Source organism: Pseudopipra pipra, chromosome 3 (genome assembly GCF_036250125.1).
Source record: "Pseudopipra pipra isolate bDixPip1 chromosome 3, bDixPip1.hap1, whole genome shotgun sequence".
NCBI classification, from domain to species: domain Eukaryota; kingdom Metazoa; phylum Chordata; class Aves; order Passeriformes; family Pipridae; genus Pseudopipra; species Pseudopipra pipra.
In genome coordinates this window covers 54677570-54696917 of record NC_087551.1, presented here as the reverse complement: position 1 = coordinate 54696917, position 19348 = coordinate 54677570, and the positions used below count along the sequence as shown (strand labels likewise).

Below are 19348 nucleotides of genomic sequence, written 5' to 3'. Positions count from 1 at the left end.
CTGATATCGAAGTAGCATTGTATGACTGAAAAGCAATAAACTTGACTTGCCATCCTAGCTTTATCCCAGAGAAAAATATATATAGGTATAAATCACCACTTCTAGAAACCACACAATATAATATTCTTCTAGAAATGGTCAGTGAATCAAACAGGCTCTTAAAGTTTTAGGTCAATCACATTCCTTTGGGCATATTCTGTACAACACACATGGCTTTAATCAGACACATATACCAGGATATGCTTTCAAAATTAGCATTTTACATTATGTAGTGTGGTATACAGAAGAGACAAGGTTGTTGTTGGCTTGCTTTTTAACACTAGAACGAGAAAACAAAACATTTACTACTTCTTATGCAAATATGAGCAACAAATGCTGCTGTTCAATATTTTCTTCCAAGAATCTTTCAGCAGATGGACTTAGAAGGAAAGGTGTTTTCAAAAGAAAATAATCTTGCTGTCCATTCAACTACATACCTTTAAAAAGTAACAAATCTTGTATTACAGTTTCATTCCTACTCAAATCAGTAGGATCCTCCTATAAAAGGATTAAATTTGGTAAGCCTGGTGAAGAGTGTTGTATAACACATCATCTTGTAAGAATGAACTTTCACTTAAAATGATGCTCAAAAAAACATGCCAGCAGGAAAATCTGATGGCAGCCACAGACTCATCATGGAAAGCTACTTGCACCAGAGCCACTTCTCTCTTCCTTCAGTAAGATCCCACCATTATCAGTTTAGTAGGGCTGTAGAGAGAAATAAATCAGCAGTCTCCCCTCTGGTCATTCACATATTTTCTGCTATTAGGAAGATTACTTACAGAAACACAACTCTATTAATGACAAGCTTGACCCAGCATATTTTAAGGGCCCAAACAACAACAAAAAGAGTCAAACAGAACATCTTCCTTTCATTTGAGAGTCTCTCTCATGCCAATCACTGCTAGGTGAAAAGATGCACAAACAGTACAGCTCAATCTGCACAGCAATGATGCAGTGACCCAGAAAGAGAATCTAATGAACTGAGTAAATGAAGCAAAACTCACCAAAACCAAAGGGCAGCATGCATATGGACACGCTTAACTGCCTACTTAACTGGGAACATACTTAAACTTAGTCTCATATTTCCACATTCTGCAACAAGAATTCACATTCCCATAAACAGCACTTCCTTCATTGTTTCCAAAACATCTATTACGCAAAAAAAAAAAAAAAAAAAAAAAACAAGTGCCCAGGTTCACAGAAAAGTTAGAGAACAAAATACAGAGAAACAAAAAGTGATTACTCTATCACACATTTAAAAAATAAAATTAAATTTGTAAGTGATAGTTATACTGACAACTAGGTATGGTTCAAACCAAAATGCTGGATTCAAACATCATTCTTCCTGAAAACATGGCTGTAAATTTTTGAATGAACCTGGTAAAAATATATACATGAATCTGTCTCTCATCTATACATACAAGTCTACATAATTTACCATACACTCACACACCTCCATACACACAAAGCAATTATTTCAGACTAAGTATTTATCTTCTGCTCCCTTTTTTCATTAAAAAGAGGATTGTTATTAATATTACACAAGAACCAAAACCACACACTTCTGAATCTTTGGTGCAGTTTATGTCAAAAGGGCAACATATATCAAAGGGGCCACCCAAGAAGTAGCACAAAGGACAAGAAAAAAAACCACATTGTATCTTTCATTTTCATGTCAGTACATACAATGTCATTCGACCCACTAACCCAACAGCAAAGCTTTTCAAATTCAGATTCTTTCAAAGAGCACATCCAAACACAACTAAAAAGCAGAAACAAAGTCTTCACACTTGCCCAAGACACTCAGTATGCCACTGGGCATCACTTGCACTTTCCATGAAGCATTATAAGGAAAAAGAGATGAGTGCCAAGAATATGATAAAGCACAGCTGAAATATCAGTTTATACCAACAGATTTATTCCTTTCAGAAAACACAAATGGAAAAGTTTCTGTGACATTGTAGTCAGAGCAATGCCTTGCACTCTGAAGTTACAGCATTTTACTGTAGGGCATCTCAGCATTTTTCTGAGAAGTCTCACTTGGCCCTTTTTCTAACAAAATTAAACATTTTCCTAGAGATGACAGCTATCTCCTGCCACAGGCCACTGCAGTTTACAGCTTCTGACAAACCAGCAGACTTCAATTCAGCTCTTCTCCCACTCACCTGCCTTTCCATTAGTCTTCCAGGCCAAACTTTAGTACCGTGTAAAAGCAGTCAACTATCACAATTTTTAACTCTCTTAACGTGCATTTATTGAATCCGCCTGGAAACTGGGAGGCATTGGGGAATGAATAGGCCAAACCAAAACCAGAACCATTTCCAGAGAACTTCTCCACAATCAGTGTCATATGGTTGAATTTACTAGAAAGACTCCAATAAGCCCCAATCACATTTGGATTAGTCTTAAGGTCTTAAGCCTCCATCATACCACCCTGTCAAATTTCAACCAGAAATACTAAAAAAAAAAAAAAAAAAAAAAAAGATATCTATCATTTCCTTTAAAGTGTAACACACATTTTGCTTACCTCACTGTTGTGGCCCCTCAAATTGAAGTTGATTCTCTGAGGGGTGTTCCGGTCCCTCCTGCAATGGCTGGAAGTAAAAGTGACGCCTACAACTCCTCTGCCATTGCCTGTTGCCAACCAGCCTTCCTCATAGTACCGCCTCCTGCACACTGGTTTCTCCTTCTCACTTTTGGGGACTCTCCCCTTCCAGGAGAGGCAGAGGATGTTGGAATCGCTGCAAAGAACAGGCCCATGTTCCACTGCTGCATACATGCTTTTAAAATATTTTATTTTTTGACATACGAAAGTAATATGTCTAGTGCACAAAATTTAAATCAATTTTTTTTTTTTTTTATTGATAAGACTGACCTGGGATAGATCATTGAAAGGGAGGAGGATGGGGTCAGTGTTTATAAATATCCACCAAATGCATAGTGAAAAATTCCTCTATAAAAGATGATGGCAGTTGGCTAAGAAAAAGTAACACTTAAAAAAAAATTCAGGTTCATTTTTGTTTTCCAGTCTGTAGAGTGAGGGTGCACTTATCCTTTGGAGAAACAGCTACTTCATAAGAGGCGCTCAAGAAATGGTTAAGTCATCTTTTTGCTCAACTTGATATAATCTTTATACAGCCTGAGATTCCAGTTTAGTGTAATGCAATTCCAGAGACAAAGAGTTGCAAATGTGTAGGTTTCAAGTAACTTAAGGCTTTTAGAATTTCCTCCAGTCAGATTTTCTTCAAAAGTTCAGTTGCAGAAATTGAAACACACGCACATACATATATATGTATATATATGACATTCCTCGTTTCCAAGCTGCCCTCTGGCATATCTTTTCCATCTGATGTATTTCTGCTGCTAAAGCTGAAAGAGATTGCATAAAGGGAAAAAAAGGCACACAAACCGTGTGAAACAACAGACCCAAACTTGTGCAGGCACTGGTGTGCCAGGCCAGTTGGGAAATCCCTCTTGATTCTGAACCGCTTGTTGGACTCAAAAGTTTTTGCAATCCAAAGCCAATCCAATTTTCATTGCAGCACTTTTTTTCCACCAGAGACCCAACACAGCCTGAACTGTTTATCACGCTATCTTGCCTGCTTTCCCACTTTTTGCTGCCACACACGAATGAAAAAGAACCCCCTCTTCATTTATAGCAGAATCAAAAATGCTATAAAGCTTTTAGCATTCAAAGTAGATAAGTTTGCCTCAGGTGAACCATGAAGTTCTCTCTCCTCTGAAACAGGCTAAAATGTCAAGCTGGCTTTCCTTTACTTTTCCCTTTTTTTCTGCTACAAGGAATCAAAGACTTTTCATTCTACCATAAAAAACAAATGCCAGAGTTAAAGCACATCAAGTAAGCACTCTTTCAAAATCTTCTAAAATTCAAGGAAGGAACAAATATAACCATCTAAAAAAGAAAGAGAAGCAGCATTAAAACTCTGACTTCCTGGGTTCACTATTTCTCTAGGTATTTTCCTTGCTTGTTTGATCGGATCTTTCCTTCTTGATGCTTGTCTACAGCACAGATTCATAGTTCCAGACACAACATTTGCAGCTGTACAAGAAGGAAACATATGAAGTATTCCAATCGTTTTATTTGAATAACATTTATGAGCTCAATTAATCAGTATTTATATCACACTAAGTGAAAAGGAAAAAGGAGAGGGAAAAAGAATATGCAAGTTTGATGACCTGGTTAACTCAAGAAGGGCAGTAAGGTTTGCTCAGTTCAATGCCCAGACTTGTCCCATAGTTCCTCAACTTATTTACTTCTAGTCATCATTATTCAACATAAGGTCACGGTTTATTCGTCCATTCACAAACTATTGAGCCCAAAGCAAAACGTGCCAAAGACCATACATTACTCCTCTGCTAGAACAAAATCAGTTTCCTCTGCCCACTGTATTCTTCTGTTTCCCTCACAGCTATTGATTTAGATTGTGGAGGTATTTATTACGCTTTTTCTGTGCAGAGGGTGTTTTTTCTTCCTCTTCTTGCAAACTTTTTTCACCCGTGAAGACCATGTGGAAAGCTGAACATTACTGGCAGGTGTCTTTCCATGGATTACTGATTCCTGCGCTGTAAAGGTGCTCCATCTGGTTCTCAAATTAATTTTCATCAATTGCAAAGCTCTCAGGAATATGCCAGAGCAAGTCTCTGTGATGACAAAAACATGTGCGTTTTCATGTACATGCAGTGCACACAGCAATCTGGTACTCAGAGCTGCATCTGCCTTTTCAGTTTAGCTGTGGTAATCTTGTAAGATGCCCATTACTCAAAACTTGAAATCCCTGGATTCTTCCAACTCTGCAAGGCAAAGCACACACACACACAAAAAAAAAAAAAAAAAAAAGGAAAAAAGTGAATAAAATAAGTCATAAAACAACCTAAAGATTAAAGGACTACTGTTATAGTAATCAAAACATGACTAAGGATTTTATATTGGACTCCAAAAAGTATCTATATTACATTTGGATAAAGACATTATTCAGAAACACGCATATGTATTTGATATACACACGAAGACGAACTACAAAATTTTCTTTTCCACTTCCAAAATTCCCAAAACTTTGACATGTATAACTAATAAAACGTATCTAGGAAGGATACATTAAGAGGGAAAAAACCCACAATTTTCTTTTGGTCACAGTCTTTGGGCCAAACTCTTAAAGATTTCACAACTTTGGAGTGAGGATAGGCAAGGGAGATGTTAATGACAGAGCAGGCACAGAATTAGACCCTGACGCACACAAACACAGAGTCACAGAATGGCTGAGGTTTGAAGGGACTTCTGGACATTAATCACCCTGCTCAAGCAGGGTCACGTAAGTCAGTTGCCCAGGACTGTGTCCAGGCAGCTTCTGAATATCTCCAAAGATGAACACTTATGAACTCTCTGGGGAACCTGTGCCAGTGCTCAGTCATCCTCACAGTAGTGTTTCCTAATGTTCAAAGGGAACCGCTTGTGTTTCAGTTTGTGCTTATTTCCTCTGGTCCTGCCACTGGACACCACCATGGAGAGCCTGTCTCTCTCATTTAATTTCCTCCCATCAAGTATCTGTACACATTGAAAAGATCTCCCCGAGCTTTTTGTTCTCCAGGCTGAAGAGTCTCAGGTCTCAGACTTTCCTCATATAAAAGATGCTCCAAACCATGAAAGTACAGTGCTAAACTTATCAGTCTCAAAGAGACTAGGAAGATTCCTCCAGGGCTTAAACTACTACTTTAAAGAGATCTAAGGTACTTCAAAATTAAATCTTAGAAGTTTGAATAAATACAGATGAATTTTAAAGACTATTCAAATCCTGCATAAGTCTCCATTTGAAAAAGGGGAAAAAAATTCCCCAAAGTCAGTTTTATACAGAAGAGTGTAAATAAAGTAGGAGAGATCAAGAAAAAGGCTATTGAGGATATTCCAGAAGTTGTATCTTAAGTGCACACATATGCACAGTTATTGGATCTATACAGTTACTGCTAAAGAGAGGTCATTTAGATTAAGAACTGCATTCATAACATTCATCAAAGATGTATCTATATTACATACAGCACTATACCTCATATTTTGTGTAATCAACTACTTATTTCGGTGTAGCATTGATGCACCAATAAGATTTTTTTTAAAGGGAAAAGATAAGAAAACAAATTTATAGATATAAAGGCAAAAAAGTAGTTTACAACACTATGCAGTTAGATTACTTATCAGAAACACTGAGGTTTGGTGAGCCACTGTCAGACCTTTTCAGCAAACAAACCAGTTTACAACAAACTGAAGTTTTAAAATAATGGCTGCTATTAATTTCTTTTTCATCATGATGAAGATATGAGAAATGTCACCTAGACTTTACAAATTTCTGGTGCTTCTTGATTACAGACCAAAGAAAGTTCTTATAAAGGAAGAGACACAAAAACTTTCAGAACACAATGGCTTGAAGACAAACTTCTGCACTTATCCCATACGCAAACTTGATCCTCTGAAGGATCAGTGCCATTAGTTCCATACTCACTCGTGTCTTCCTAAAAGACATCTGCATTCAAGAGTTGGCATTTTATATTAGTATCATGTGTATTATGATGCAAGCCTTTACTAATCCTACAGAGAAACAAACAAACAAAAATGTTTACTGAGAAAGCAGAGTCTCTGAAACATCAGTTAAGAGCAGCACGAGGTAAGCATGAAACAGAATCGTTTGAACTGTGCAAGAACCATGACTTTACAAGTGAATTATAAAATACAGGTAACTATACGTGCAGTGGCTTTGCATAAAATCTGTATGCAATTTCTGTCCTTATTCACTGCATATAAAATTAACTATTATTATTATTCACTGCATATAATTATTGCATATATAATGCATATATATTCACTGCATTACTAGTAGTAGTATTCACTGCATATAAAATTAACAAGTTTGAGAAAAGGATTCGTGTGTATCTTGACCAATAACCCTCTCTCACCTAAATCTCATTTACCATCACTTTCAAGATTAGACAAAACAAAGGTTTCTCCTCTTAAAAGTACTCTAACTGCATAAGAAATGCTGGACGGGGAGAGATGAAAATCTAAAATAACTACAAAAGGAATAAAGTCAGTCATTATTCAAACACCTTTCTCAATATGATATAACCTTCAAGGATATTCCACCTTTAAATCACTGAGGGTCAACACTTCCTTTATGGTGTACTTATATTCAGACACAAGAAAAAAAAACTTTTAAGACTGTAGTGTCAAACACTCAAAATACATATATTATATATTATATATTAAGACTTAACTCCTTCCATTTCCCTCTCCTTCATTTCCACCCACTCTGTATTTCCTAAGAAATAATCTAATTAAAAGATACCAATGCTAGTGTTCCCTCAAGAAAATCAGTAATTTAGACTCCCCTTCTTGTGTCATTACAGCCATCCCACAGTTCTGCTCCTTTCCATATGTTGAAATCAAGCTTCTTGTCTTGTTTTTCCCCCACCAAGAAACACCATGTCTTCTAACTCTATTGTAAAGCAGGTGTAAGAGCAGAGGATAAAAAGCAATATAGAAGAACTAGGTGTTACTTGCACAATCTTACCACTACTGCAAATTCAGTTCGGGTTCCCCATAATAAAAAGAACTTGGCCTTCCAGTGGCAACTCATCCAAACTAAATTTTTAACTGCAGATTTTTTATAACCAAACTTTATGCATCTTTCCTTTCAGAGCAATGCAAGGGCTAATCACAGAAGTACAATGTTTTCTGGTAATTTTTTTCTAACGCTATTTGGACACTAAATATCAATGAATTGTAGTTACCTACCTTTACTCTCACTTAAAGGGTAACCGAAAATATCTTTGCTCTGGATTCTCCCTTCGACAAAGGGAGATGATATTTGATCTCATCCACTAACACTGTGTTAAGTCTATGCCCAGTGATACAAAACTTTTCTTAAGTACAGACACCTAATGAGACAAAAACATTAGACCTGTAACACAGGAAAGTAGGATCCACGAGTATTTTATCTCATTTTGCTTCGAAAGCATAGCTCTTTGCCAATGCAAAACCCAGCAGCAAGTTATGTTTCTGCAGTACAGAAAATTTAGGTATTAATTTTTAAAAATCAGCTTTATACTGTAATGTCAATATTTAACTCATTATTTTTATCTCCTGTTTCCATTAACTTATATAAAGTGTGTTAAGCCACTGTTGGAGAACCAGAAAAATACTTGCTTGTTCGCATACACCTTTCATTGGGGTGTCTCTTTTGTTGACAGAAGGAAGTCATGCACAGCCAAATGTACCAATACTTCAGCAAGATCTTCAGCATTTTATGTTTATTCAAAACATAAATATTTTTGAATAGCTCAAGTTTCAATAGTTCAAGGCTCCAGAGCAGAGTATCTGAAGGTAAGGATAAAAGGGGCCTGGGAAGGGAAGGGAAGGAAAGCAAAGAAGGAAAACTGAAGTGAGTACACACTATTTCTACATTATTATCTTAAAAAAGTCAAACCAAAAAAAGGACTCACAGTCTGCTTTTGGAAGATTCTGACTGCCCAAACTTCTTAAGGAAACAAATATAAGCTGAAGAGTCTTTGAAAAGATTTCAGGACTTTTCAGCATAACCAGATTTCCTTCCTGTCAAACCTGCACAAGGTCAAGGGAAACTGTAGTTTTCCCTCCCTTTACAGTCTAAGAAAGAAAAAGTCTAAACCAGTATCCATGAAGATAGCAAGAGGTTTTAAAAGTGCCGGTCACAATTGGTTCAGCACAAGCTGATGGCAGATGATCCCACCAGCTATCAAATGGTGACTGTGGAAGCAACCATCAAGGTTACTACTGAAAACTACATCACAAAATTGGCACACTATGTAATATAGTTACTATATTACAGGCTAAATACTATAGAGTTAGAAACTGATAAGATGATACAATTTCTTGTTTATTTAGTCCAACTTATAAAGTAACATAAATTATTAAATAATCCTATCCAAAAAGAAAAAAATTATTTAACAAAACTAAATACTTAATTCCTAAAAAGCCCGAAGATAACTCATTTGGAGGTAAAAGATTTTTTTCCATTAAAAACAGGCTAATTCCATAGGGAGAAAATGTAATTTTGACCTGAATAGGTACTGGTTTTCCTCTTCTTTCATTCATATCTTCTATTTATCTTTGGTTTATTCACCTTCCATTGTGGCATAACTCTTTGAGGTCAACACATTTCTTGCACATTACACAGCAAGACAAAATTAATTTGGAGGACGTGATTGTAAATAAATACCAATAAGCTAAATAATGAATGCAAAAAATGTTCTTTACTCCAAGAAAAAAATGAAGGAAGAGTGGAGAGGAAAAAGAAGTTAGAAGATGCTTGATTTTTGTTCCATTTGTTCTTTAATCATTTCCTCTCTACAGTATTTGTCCTTGTGTAATTCTAGAAGCTCTTTCCCTACTTGGCCTGGGCAAGGCAGTCAGTCGTTAATCAGAGATGTAAAAAGACCTGTAACCGCAGCATAGCTGCCCAGAAACAAATAAGCAGCAAAGGTGTAATGCCAAGCACTGTGATGTTAACTGCCAGCCCATTAATACAGACACTGTAATGTTAGTTATGTGCACCTATATATCCTTAAGCAAATAAAACTGACAAAAATTATTTGCTGGCATATTGAAAGAAGTGAAGCTTGTATCAGTGGCTGTTCAGCAGACATTCATTGTGAGTATTGACAAAATTTATCTCATTGCAATACTCTGACAAACTTAAAACCATCTCCTCCCCAAATTACACTCTCTGAGAAGTGAAAATAAAAAAGAGTAGTAGCTGATTGGCATTTCTGATGTGCTGAATGACCCTCCTGGGTCCTTGTAAGAGCAGAGAAGGCAATATATGCATGTGGTATACATTGTTTAAAGTGCAAGATCTTTTTCATGTATAGTTCTTATACGAAAAATAAAGGAAATATTTGTATGATTTCCAGAACTATTATATATACTGCACTTTCAAGTCCTGATGCTACACCATCAGATTAAATGGTAGTTAAATTAAAAAGTATTTAGAAGTAATATGCAATAAACAATTTTAAAATGCCTTCAGAAAAATATTTTTCAAGAAAAACACCAAAGGTCTTTAAGCAAACTGTAAGAAACCATTAATTGTGAGTGGCCAAATTTATATACATTCTCCAAAAGGCGGAGGCCTGAAGACATGAAATACAGCAGACTGTTAAACACCCTGTCTATGGAAGAAGTGAGGTAAATAGTTACACTGTTCACAGGGAAAAGAAGTTAGAAAAAGTAAAACAGATTCAGCCTCAAATCTAAGGATATTTGAGATACCAGAACTTGCAAAAACATGCAAGAGAGAACAACATCCAATTTGTTGTTGTGTTTTGGTTTTGTTTTGAAACCCTTTCTCTAACAATGATATACTTTTTGATGAATAAATAATATATCCACTTGTGGAAGAACTGATGCAAGTCCCTTTAATCAGTTACTGGTCAAACATGCTCACGGGAAATTTCTGAGTCAAATAATGCTAGATCTGTTATGCTTATATGGCAGGGAAGCAAACCAGAAAAATAACTGAAGGCTAGACTTCAAAATACAAAGCTTTCAGCTGTAAGACAAGCAGAAGCTCCCATAGCTCTGATCACTTCTTTCTCAATCCCGAACTGAAGGGGGTTGAAGGGCACACTATGCCCTTCACTTAAGCCAGAATGATCACTCAAGGTGCTACAGTCTGAACTACATCAGAGAAATTGTCCAAATAAAAATTTTAGAAACAAAGATTTGTAACAGCTTAACCAATATATATCTGGTTTGCTAGATTCAGCCACACTCTCAGCTTCCCTTGTGACAAACCATACCCTCTAGCCTCTTCTAACACAAGGCACCAGCACTCTTTCAATTGTGCAGTTCAGGAAGCTCATCTTGCCAAAAAACTTAAATTTGCCTCCAAATTGCCTCTAAAAACAGCAACTGATTTTAAGAGAGTTTCCCTTAGTGAACTCACCATGCATATGCAACAACACTATTGCCAATGCAAGAAAGGGGTTGGGAGGTGTGGCTGGAGATTTTAATCAGTTTGAACTGTGCCCAAAACCTTTTGTTTTTTTATTTTGAATCAACCCCTGACACAGCCCCAGTGCTGTCCCACATTCAGCTGCACTGGCAAATTGGAAAAGGAGGAGCTGTACAACGCAAATGAGAAACAGAAGGAACAAGTACTTGCAACTAGTATTGCCACCTGAAGGCTACTGATGACAAAGTCTGGGTACAGAATATTTCTGGACTCAGGGGTTTGTTCTCAGAAAAGAAGGAAGCAAAGTTTTTCTCTTGAGGATGAATTTGAGATGGCTACCAAAATGTCCTGGAGCCAAAGCTACCCATCAGCCATGAAAATACGCCTCATTTTCAAATAAACAGAAGTGAGCAGAAATACTTCAGACAGATTTTGAAAGGTCTGTCTCGGAAAATAAAATATACGATTATCATATACTAGCCTTTTAAACAAATTAGAGATTCACACCACTGAAACTTTAGAGATTCAAAGAAATGTGAAGTGTGACCAAGAAATTCCTTTCACCTGAAAGTGTCAATCTTCTCTCTCAAGAAAGGGCTGCAATCCTCACAGCACAGAGAACACTTAGACAATGTATACTTCACCAGAACTTCCTTAAAAAGCGGCAACAACTGTGTCTCTCTAATGACATGCAAAGTTCTTCAAGGGAGGGAGCCCCAGCTTTCACCATCTCTTTTCCATCGAACTGATTGCACTGACCTTGCCTGTAATTACAGAGTGATTTCTTCCCCGTAGGAACATTCTGCAGCCTGCAAACATCCCTCGAGCCTGCAGCAGTTCCAGCTAGTTCCTAATTATCTCCAATATCTACCCATAGGCTCTTTGAATACTTTCTTATGAACACACACTGATGTTTCGATATTCTCCTCCAAAATTCCAATAACCTTTTCATACAGGCACTGTTACACTGGAAAAAACCCAATAAAATAAAAAAAGGAGGGGAAGATGTAGGGAGAAAACAACAGAAGTTACCAGTTTTTAAAATTCCAAAAAGCCTCATAAACAATAATTATTTTTGTTGGACAGCAAGACACATTTAAATCAGAAATCTGAAAATTGCTGAGAAGCAGTTTGAGTGCAGCGTGTTGCAGCAGGGAAGGACGCTGCATCAGCCTGTGGGGAGGGAGCTCCTCGTGATGTCTCCAAGCTGCACTACAGGTGGGAAGAGGACTGTGGGTATGTGCAGGCCTATGCTCACCACAGGCTGCATGGCTAGAGCTATGAAGCAAGGCACTTCTCACAAAGACCTTCAGTGGGCTGGAGATATGTCTATATGTATTTTTTTAAAATATAAAAAGACAAGAGTTGCATTTTGCAAAGAACTTGGGTTTCTCAGTCTTTGGCTTTGGCTTTGGGATCAAGAACTTAACTCTAGTCCTGACTGTCCTCAAATGTGCCACAACTGAAGACCTCAGTCTGAATTAGAGGACCTGCACTCACCTCACAATCACTGCTTAGAGGTCTAGATGCAGTGCACGGATACTCCTGCCCTTGCAATAAAGAAATGCAAAGCTAAAGAACAGCTTCATCTCCTCCTCATACCTTTTGTCCCCTTTTGCTTCAAGTTACGTGTTTTTTTCCTCAAGGTTCTGGAAGGTTGTGCCAAGGTCTCTGGGTTAAAGGAGGCATACAATGTAATGGAAACATACTAACTCAAGGAGTGGCCACTCTAGAGGCAACCTTGATAAGAGAGAATCACTTCAAAAGCCTTTGTAAAAGCCAGGAGCTTTAAATGAATGCTTGGAGGACAGCAAAGACTTCTGTACAGAAATGAGTTGTTTCACTACCACGACTCAGAAGGCACGAGATCAGCTGCATACATGTGTCTTGTTGGTAAATGAAGTTTTCAATCTGCTCTGTCTGCAAAAACATGCCAAGTGTTGACTGGCCACCTGTCCAGACAGAAGCAAGGAGGCCAGACACAGGTGTCCTCTAGGCACAGTCATGTTCTGGTGGGTGAGCTGAAGGCAGGAAGGCATATCTGCACCTATGCAAATTCACAGAGCAGTCTTGTGTCCAAGTAGTATTACTTTGTAGAGGTCTTCACAATTCTGATTCTCTCTTCATATGAAATACCTAGGTAGATAAAATGTAAAATTTTGAAGTGGGGATAAGAAACAGCAGTATGCTGTAGTCGCCAATAGCTCAATCCCTCCTCATGTATGACTGTGACACTACTACCTTTCTAGTAAGAAGCCTGTAATAGGTAAAAATGGCCAATTACAGACGTATGTGGTGGAAGGATGGCTATCAATGACCGTGTCTTCTATTTTCTTAAGCATGAAAAATAAATATGTGTTAAAATGATCATAGATGAAAATGAATTAATAGAAGGAGTTTCAGAAACACTAGAAAAGCACATTCAAGGAGAAACAGGAGTTAATTTAAGTAGGAATTCTGAAGATTTCACTTTAATACTCTCTGTACAACTACCAGATAGTGCTTGCTTCTAACTTTAATCTCTACAAAGTTATGAAAATGCTCTTCCATTGAACAAATATTCAGGTTTCATCAAGAAAGTAAGCAAATGTTACAAATTTCTGTGGGGTGTTTTTACGTCAAAGTAATATTCTCATTACTTGCTAGCTGGGTGCTATAATTTTATTCCTTTTTTTTGCCCCAGGAAGTTATATAAGTGCAGCAACTGTTAAACTACTTGGACCCAATTGTTTCTCTTCCTCAATAGAAAACTCTCAATGCCTCTTTAAATACATCTTTACCTAACCTATGCTTATCAGATTTTTTTTTTAAAGCTCAGATTCAGAATCTACCAACAGAAGAATCAAAAGGAAAGATTCATCATCACAGTTAAATCTGTATCTTTTAGATATATACTCACACAGAGGTAATGCATTCACATATAATCAAAGCTAAAGCTATGCATGACTAAACAGGAGGAAAAAACATTCTTTCTTGAGATTTTCTTCTTTTCCATTGCCAAGTTTCACCTTACTGCCTTTTCCAAGGAGCATGTGGATCTTCAGATGAAGAGGGTAAACTTTTCAAAACAGCCATAGAAAATACTGATTTGGCTGAAGAATGTCAGCTTCAAACATTTTCTACTTCATTTTGAAAACTTGGATTTGGGGAAGTAATATGATTGCACTTAGTAGATGCTGTGCTACTTAGCAGACAGCTTCTGCTAAATCTGACAAATATAGGTCATAGACCCGCAATCACACTTTGCTCAAGCACGCTTTGCCTTTCCTAGACAAAAGTAATAATAAGAAGATAAAAGCAATCTGAGGTCATTTCATAAGTAATTTTGACCTAAAATTTTATAGCTATCTTACCTAGCCACTCTTTTCCTTCTATGCCTAAATTAGATAAACTTGTTTTAGTAAAATATTTTTTTTATTAAATAGGTACTTCACGAAGTACCTCCAGAGGCACAAAAAAGCCTAATGTTTACTATAGTATGAGCTACTTCTGTATGTCTATGTGAAGGGGTGAAAAAGCAGAACAGTTAGAGAAAAGAAACAACATATAATCCACCTTGATAATTCCCTTTGTAAAACTCAACACCTGTACTGAAGGTTCCTATTCTGTATTAAAAAAGCTTGCTTGCAAACTATTAAAGGAAAATTCTACTGCTTTTTCTGGTAAGCAGCTTGGCAAGGTAACATCATAATCTTGCAGTGTCAGTCGTCCCCTTGAGCTTGCAAAGTCTGTTAAAACAAATTACATGAAAACATCTTTTTCAGGATTTCAATTCAGTAGCTTAAGAGGATCAGCATATTCCAGTTTCTTCTTAGATTCAAGGAACATAAGACAGTATAGTACTTCAGTGTCTAAGGCTGCACTGACACCTTAATACTTTCTCCATTAACTGTGTATTATGCAGAAACCACATAATAGGAGGTTACTGTGAGAAAACTATATACTTTCTTGTTACCTTTATTAACTAGATTGTACGAAATCAACAGTTCAGCATCTCCTGAAACAGAAATTACATTTGATCTGTAGCAGATGGATGTACAAAACAAAGATTATTTAGAGAAAAAGGTAACAATACACTACTTCATAAAGCTGATACAAGGCTTCTGAAATTAAATACCTCAAGAACATTTTAAAAAAATTCTACCCAAATAAGTAAAATTATATATTACTTTTCATTTACTCTTCTACATGAATGACAGCATGAAACAAAGAGAAATGATGAACATACACAAATTACAATGTCAGAATACAAAAATTCTATTCCTAACTATTAAAAGAATTAAATATCTAAATTAATATGGGAAAATCTATTACTCAGTGACTCTAAAACCTCAAATAATATCTGACACAGCTGCTGATTTAATTGAATTGTCAACCCACCAACTCAATATTAGGTTGCTTGATGTAAGATATAAAACAAAAAAAATCTATTATACTTCACCTATAATCCAAAGATTATATGTTTGCCTGAAATCAGCCTATTTCTTTATAAAAAGATACAAACCAAGACATTACATGTAAATATACTGCCTTGTTTATAACTGCAGACCATCACAACACAGTTGTTTTACTGCCACTACTATTTCTCCTTGCATACATATTGTAATGTATTTCTCTTGTACAAGGGGCTGTGTAATGCTTGTGTCACTGGTCAAAATAGAATACAGAAAGTTGCTAGGATTACCTGGGAGAAAAAAAAAAGAATAACCCATTCATTGCATTCCCAGGATGAGCAATTCAGTGCACTAATAAAACTGCAAAGCCAGCGTAAGGAGGTGCCATAAACTGTTCCAAGTATGTTAAATAACTGTAACATAGAATTGAATGGATAAATGTTCCACAATACGCTTGCAAAAAGCAAACCTCTAAAGACAATTATCATATAGAACAAATAATTTCACAAATTAAGGCACCTGAGAGATATGTAATATGCCAGTTTTATCTTCCAAATACTCCCCACACTGTCGATCCTACAGTAATCCTTCCAAAATCTATCACTAAGAATGGGAATAAATAACATTTTACTGATGGATAACCAAAAAACCCATAAAACACATATTCCACCCTTTCCTGTCCATCCCTACTGGACACAAAGTCCTTAAGCAATTGAACTGCAAAAGATCCTACACATACATGACATTTAACGGACCTGCTAACAAAACCAAGTTTTCTTCCCCTTGCTCTAGAGAAGGACCAAAGTATAGCATTAGGTTTAAGAACTCTCTAGAACGTCTTTCCTTTTTCCATCCATGTAGAGGGAGATATTCAACCCTTGGTATTCCAAGACAGCTACAAATTATCTGCAAAGCCTTTCTGGTCTGTTGAATTATCTTGCCTTTTTTTTTTTTTTTTTGTTATTTCTATTGGGTATGTAGGTAGGAGACAATATTTACAAGTTTTATGGACTTTCCCCTCCCTTTAGGGGCAAAATGTCTATAAAATAATACAATATCCAATCCATATGATTTTATCTGCTTAATTACAGTTAGCATCTGAAGCAAAGTACCTTCTGAAGTCTTATAACGAGTGTAATCAAAAAAGGCTGGAAAGCTGTATTATGTTGATTAAAGCTTGAGAAGCTAAAGCTCACATTCACAAAATAGTTAAATTGGTATATCAGTTGACTGAAACCAGTAACAAGGCTTTTTATAAATATAACTCACGAGCTTTACTTTGCACTTGTTATGTTTACCAATTTTCATTTCAGATGAAGAAATCCATCTCACCGAAGGCAATATGAACCATAAAATAAAGCAAGACGGTGCTAGATTCTTGACAGACACATTAGAGCAACACAAAGCTACAGGGATCTGATTACAGACTATCTTCTGCTAGGCAGTCAGTCTCCTGCTGGGATGGGGAGCACATACGCTGGGATGTTCTACAACAAAGCAGTGTTTGTTTCCTATATAGAGCCTTACAGATGTCACAGGATTATTCCCTCTCAATGCTTCAACGTTTTATCAAAATTTTTAAGCAGAGCATAGCAAGGCACTTACTGTTTAATAACATTACCCCATGCAATGTGTTCTGTGATTCTTGGATCTGTTGCTCTCCTTGCAAGAGCCAAAAGCCAAAGCACAAAGCAACTGCTCTGGGTTGATAAGGAATGCCCTTTATTGCTGCTTCTCAGAACAGTACCCAGAATATCAAGAGTTCTAACAGACTAAAAGCAAATCCAAGTCTGTCTTCTGGAATGTCACATGCAGATGCAGACAAAATCAGGTGCATGCAGGTCATCTGCTCTGTTCAACACTTGTTATTGTTTTTTTGCTCAGAAGCAGAGCTACAAATAACTGACACCTTATCAATTTTCAAATGAAGCTTCTATAATTACATTGTTATGCCCTACGGAAACACTACTGGGTTTCTCATAGCAACCTTCAATGATTCAAACACATAGCTCCGCTCTAACCACAAAATTACTAATACTAAGAGAGCTTCATCATTCTTCAACAGAAGAGTCAACATGTGACTGGCAGTTATCAATGTCAGTGGTAATCCAACAGCTTTATCCAAGTCTTGTCTCCTGAGAAATAAAGCTTTATGGAAAAAGTAGTAGTAAATTCAGTATACAGTAGGGCAGGATTGCTTCTATAAGATCTTTATCACTACTTGCAATGCCTTGAATGCCAAACTACAAAGTCTTTTTAGCAACTCTGTCAGATAGGTAAGTATGATTCCTTCCTAAAGGTACAGGCCCACAAGACAAGCAAAGCATTCAAAGCAGCCTATGCCACAGAAAGACTTCTTAATCTCTACCACCCCAATGGCCCACTCCAATTTCCCTTCCTAGATCTGGTTGGCCCTCATCCCCCTTTTCATTGCTGGGTGCCTGTCTGACACGTCCTTGGGCAGACTCAGTTTCCTAAAACATCAGAAAATAAATATTAAAAAAAAGGTGAGAAATACTTTGTGGCCTTGGGGAGCTGGATTAAAACACTGATGGGTCAGATGAGTGTTGGAGTTGAAGATAAGGAGCAGGCACAAGACTTAGGTGCAGGGAGACATTTCAGAAACAGAAAGATGTTAGCTCAGTTGCACCATGGAACTTCCTCCACAGGACAGAGCTGGAGCACCTTTCTTAAAACTGAAGGGAAAGACAGCATCAAATATGAAGGCAGAATTTACCATTACTGTCTTCCAGCCTATGCTACCATCCTGTCACCATTGAGTGTAGCTCAGCTGGTATTTTCCTGTCAATTTCTATCTTGTTTCAAAACTTTCTTGTCCACTTCTATCTTTCATTCAAAAAAACCAGTGGTTAAATGTTCCTTCTCATTTTCTGGACCAGATGTTCTCCAAACTGCCATCTGTGCCCCACTGACACACTGTATCTGCATACATAACACTGCAAGTACTCCAGGTACTCTGAAGTGTTGTAAGACCCAGCTTAGAACAAGAAATACCACTGACAACAGTCCAAAATCCAGTGTCAACAATGTTGCTGGGGATAACAAAACAAAACAAAAACAAAACCAAACAAAAAAACCCCACCAAAGTATTTTAAAGGATTGCATTTCAGGATTATCTTCCAAAACTCGCAACCATATAAAGTTACTTTCAAAGGAAACTAGAATTCCATTTACAGATATCCAAGTTTTACAAGATTTAGAGAATGTTACTAATAAAACTACACTAGATTTTTGGACTCATATGCCTCTATTAATCATGTTTTTCACTGAAAATTGAACTATTTATTTTAAATAAAACAAAGAATTATCATTAGTTTGTGAACTGAGGTGACTTTCTAGACGCTGCATCACTTCATCAGTAGAAATAGCTGATCTCAACATCACATTTCAATTTTATTAGATTGTGTAGGAAGAAAACAACCCTTTTCAGTTTCTCCTTGAAAAAAAAATTGACAAACTATACTGAAATAAACACAGAATTTTTCATCTATGCCTACTGAAGAAAATCTGTTGCAGGCTGATCTGCCCCTTCAGCAAACTGAATCCAACTATTTACTCAACAACTTCCCTCACTTTAGTGGTCTGATACACTTTTAAAACTTCAGCAAAAACATTTAACCAATACATACTCAGATTATTTATCAGCAAAGATATTTTATTTAAATTTGACAACACTATAGGCTAAATTTACTGTAATAGACTAAGATAAAAAGTTACACTTAAAAACAGTATCTTTTCATATCCATTTTTAGCCACCCTGTAAGTGCTCTCTGACATATAGTAAAAAAAGACTTCTGGCAATGGTATTATCAGAAAGGTTTCTCCTCCATCGGGGACCCACGATTTTGCATGTCCATCACAATGCAAAAAGGTCCCAAATCTCAGTTTAAAAGC

At 36.8% G+C, this 19348-nt stretch overlaps 1 protein-coding gene across 6 annotated transcripts in view; it reads right to left on the bottom strand.

Annotated features, from left to right (window-relative positions):
- The window catches only part of TULP4 (TUB like protein 4), a 155911-nt gene that overhangs the window by 122014 nt on the left and 14549 nt on the right, over positions 1 to 19348 (bottom strand). For 3 of the 6 annotated variants that reach the window (XM_064649241.1, XM_064649242.1, XM_064649240.1), the window contains exon 2: positions 2570 to 4854. In XM_064649241.1, the coding sequence (XP_064505311.1) occupies positions 2570 to 2821 (252 nt within the window). In that variant the 5' untranslated portion in view covers positions 2822 to 4854. Of the gene's footprint in view, positions 1 to 2569; positions 4855 to 6551; positions 6638 to 8265; positions 8446 to 19348 lie in introns of all 6 variants that reach the window. The other 3 variants (XM_064649243.1, XM_064649244.1, XM_064649245.1) reach the window with 3 other exon arrangements.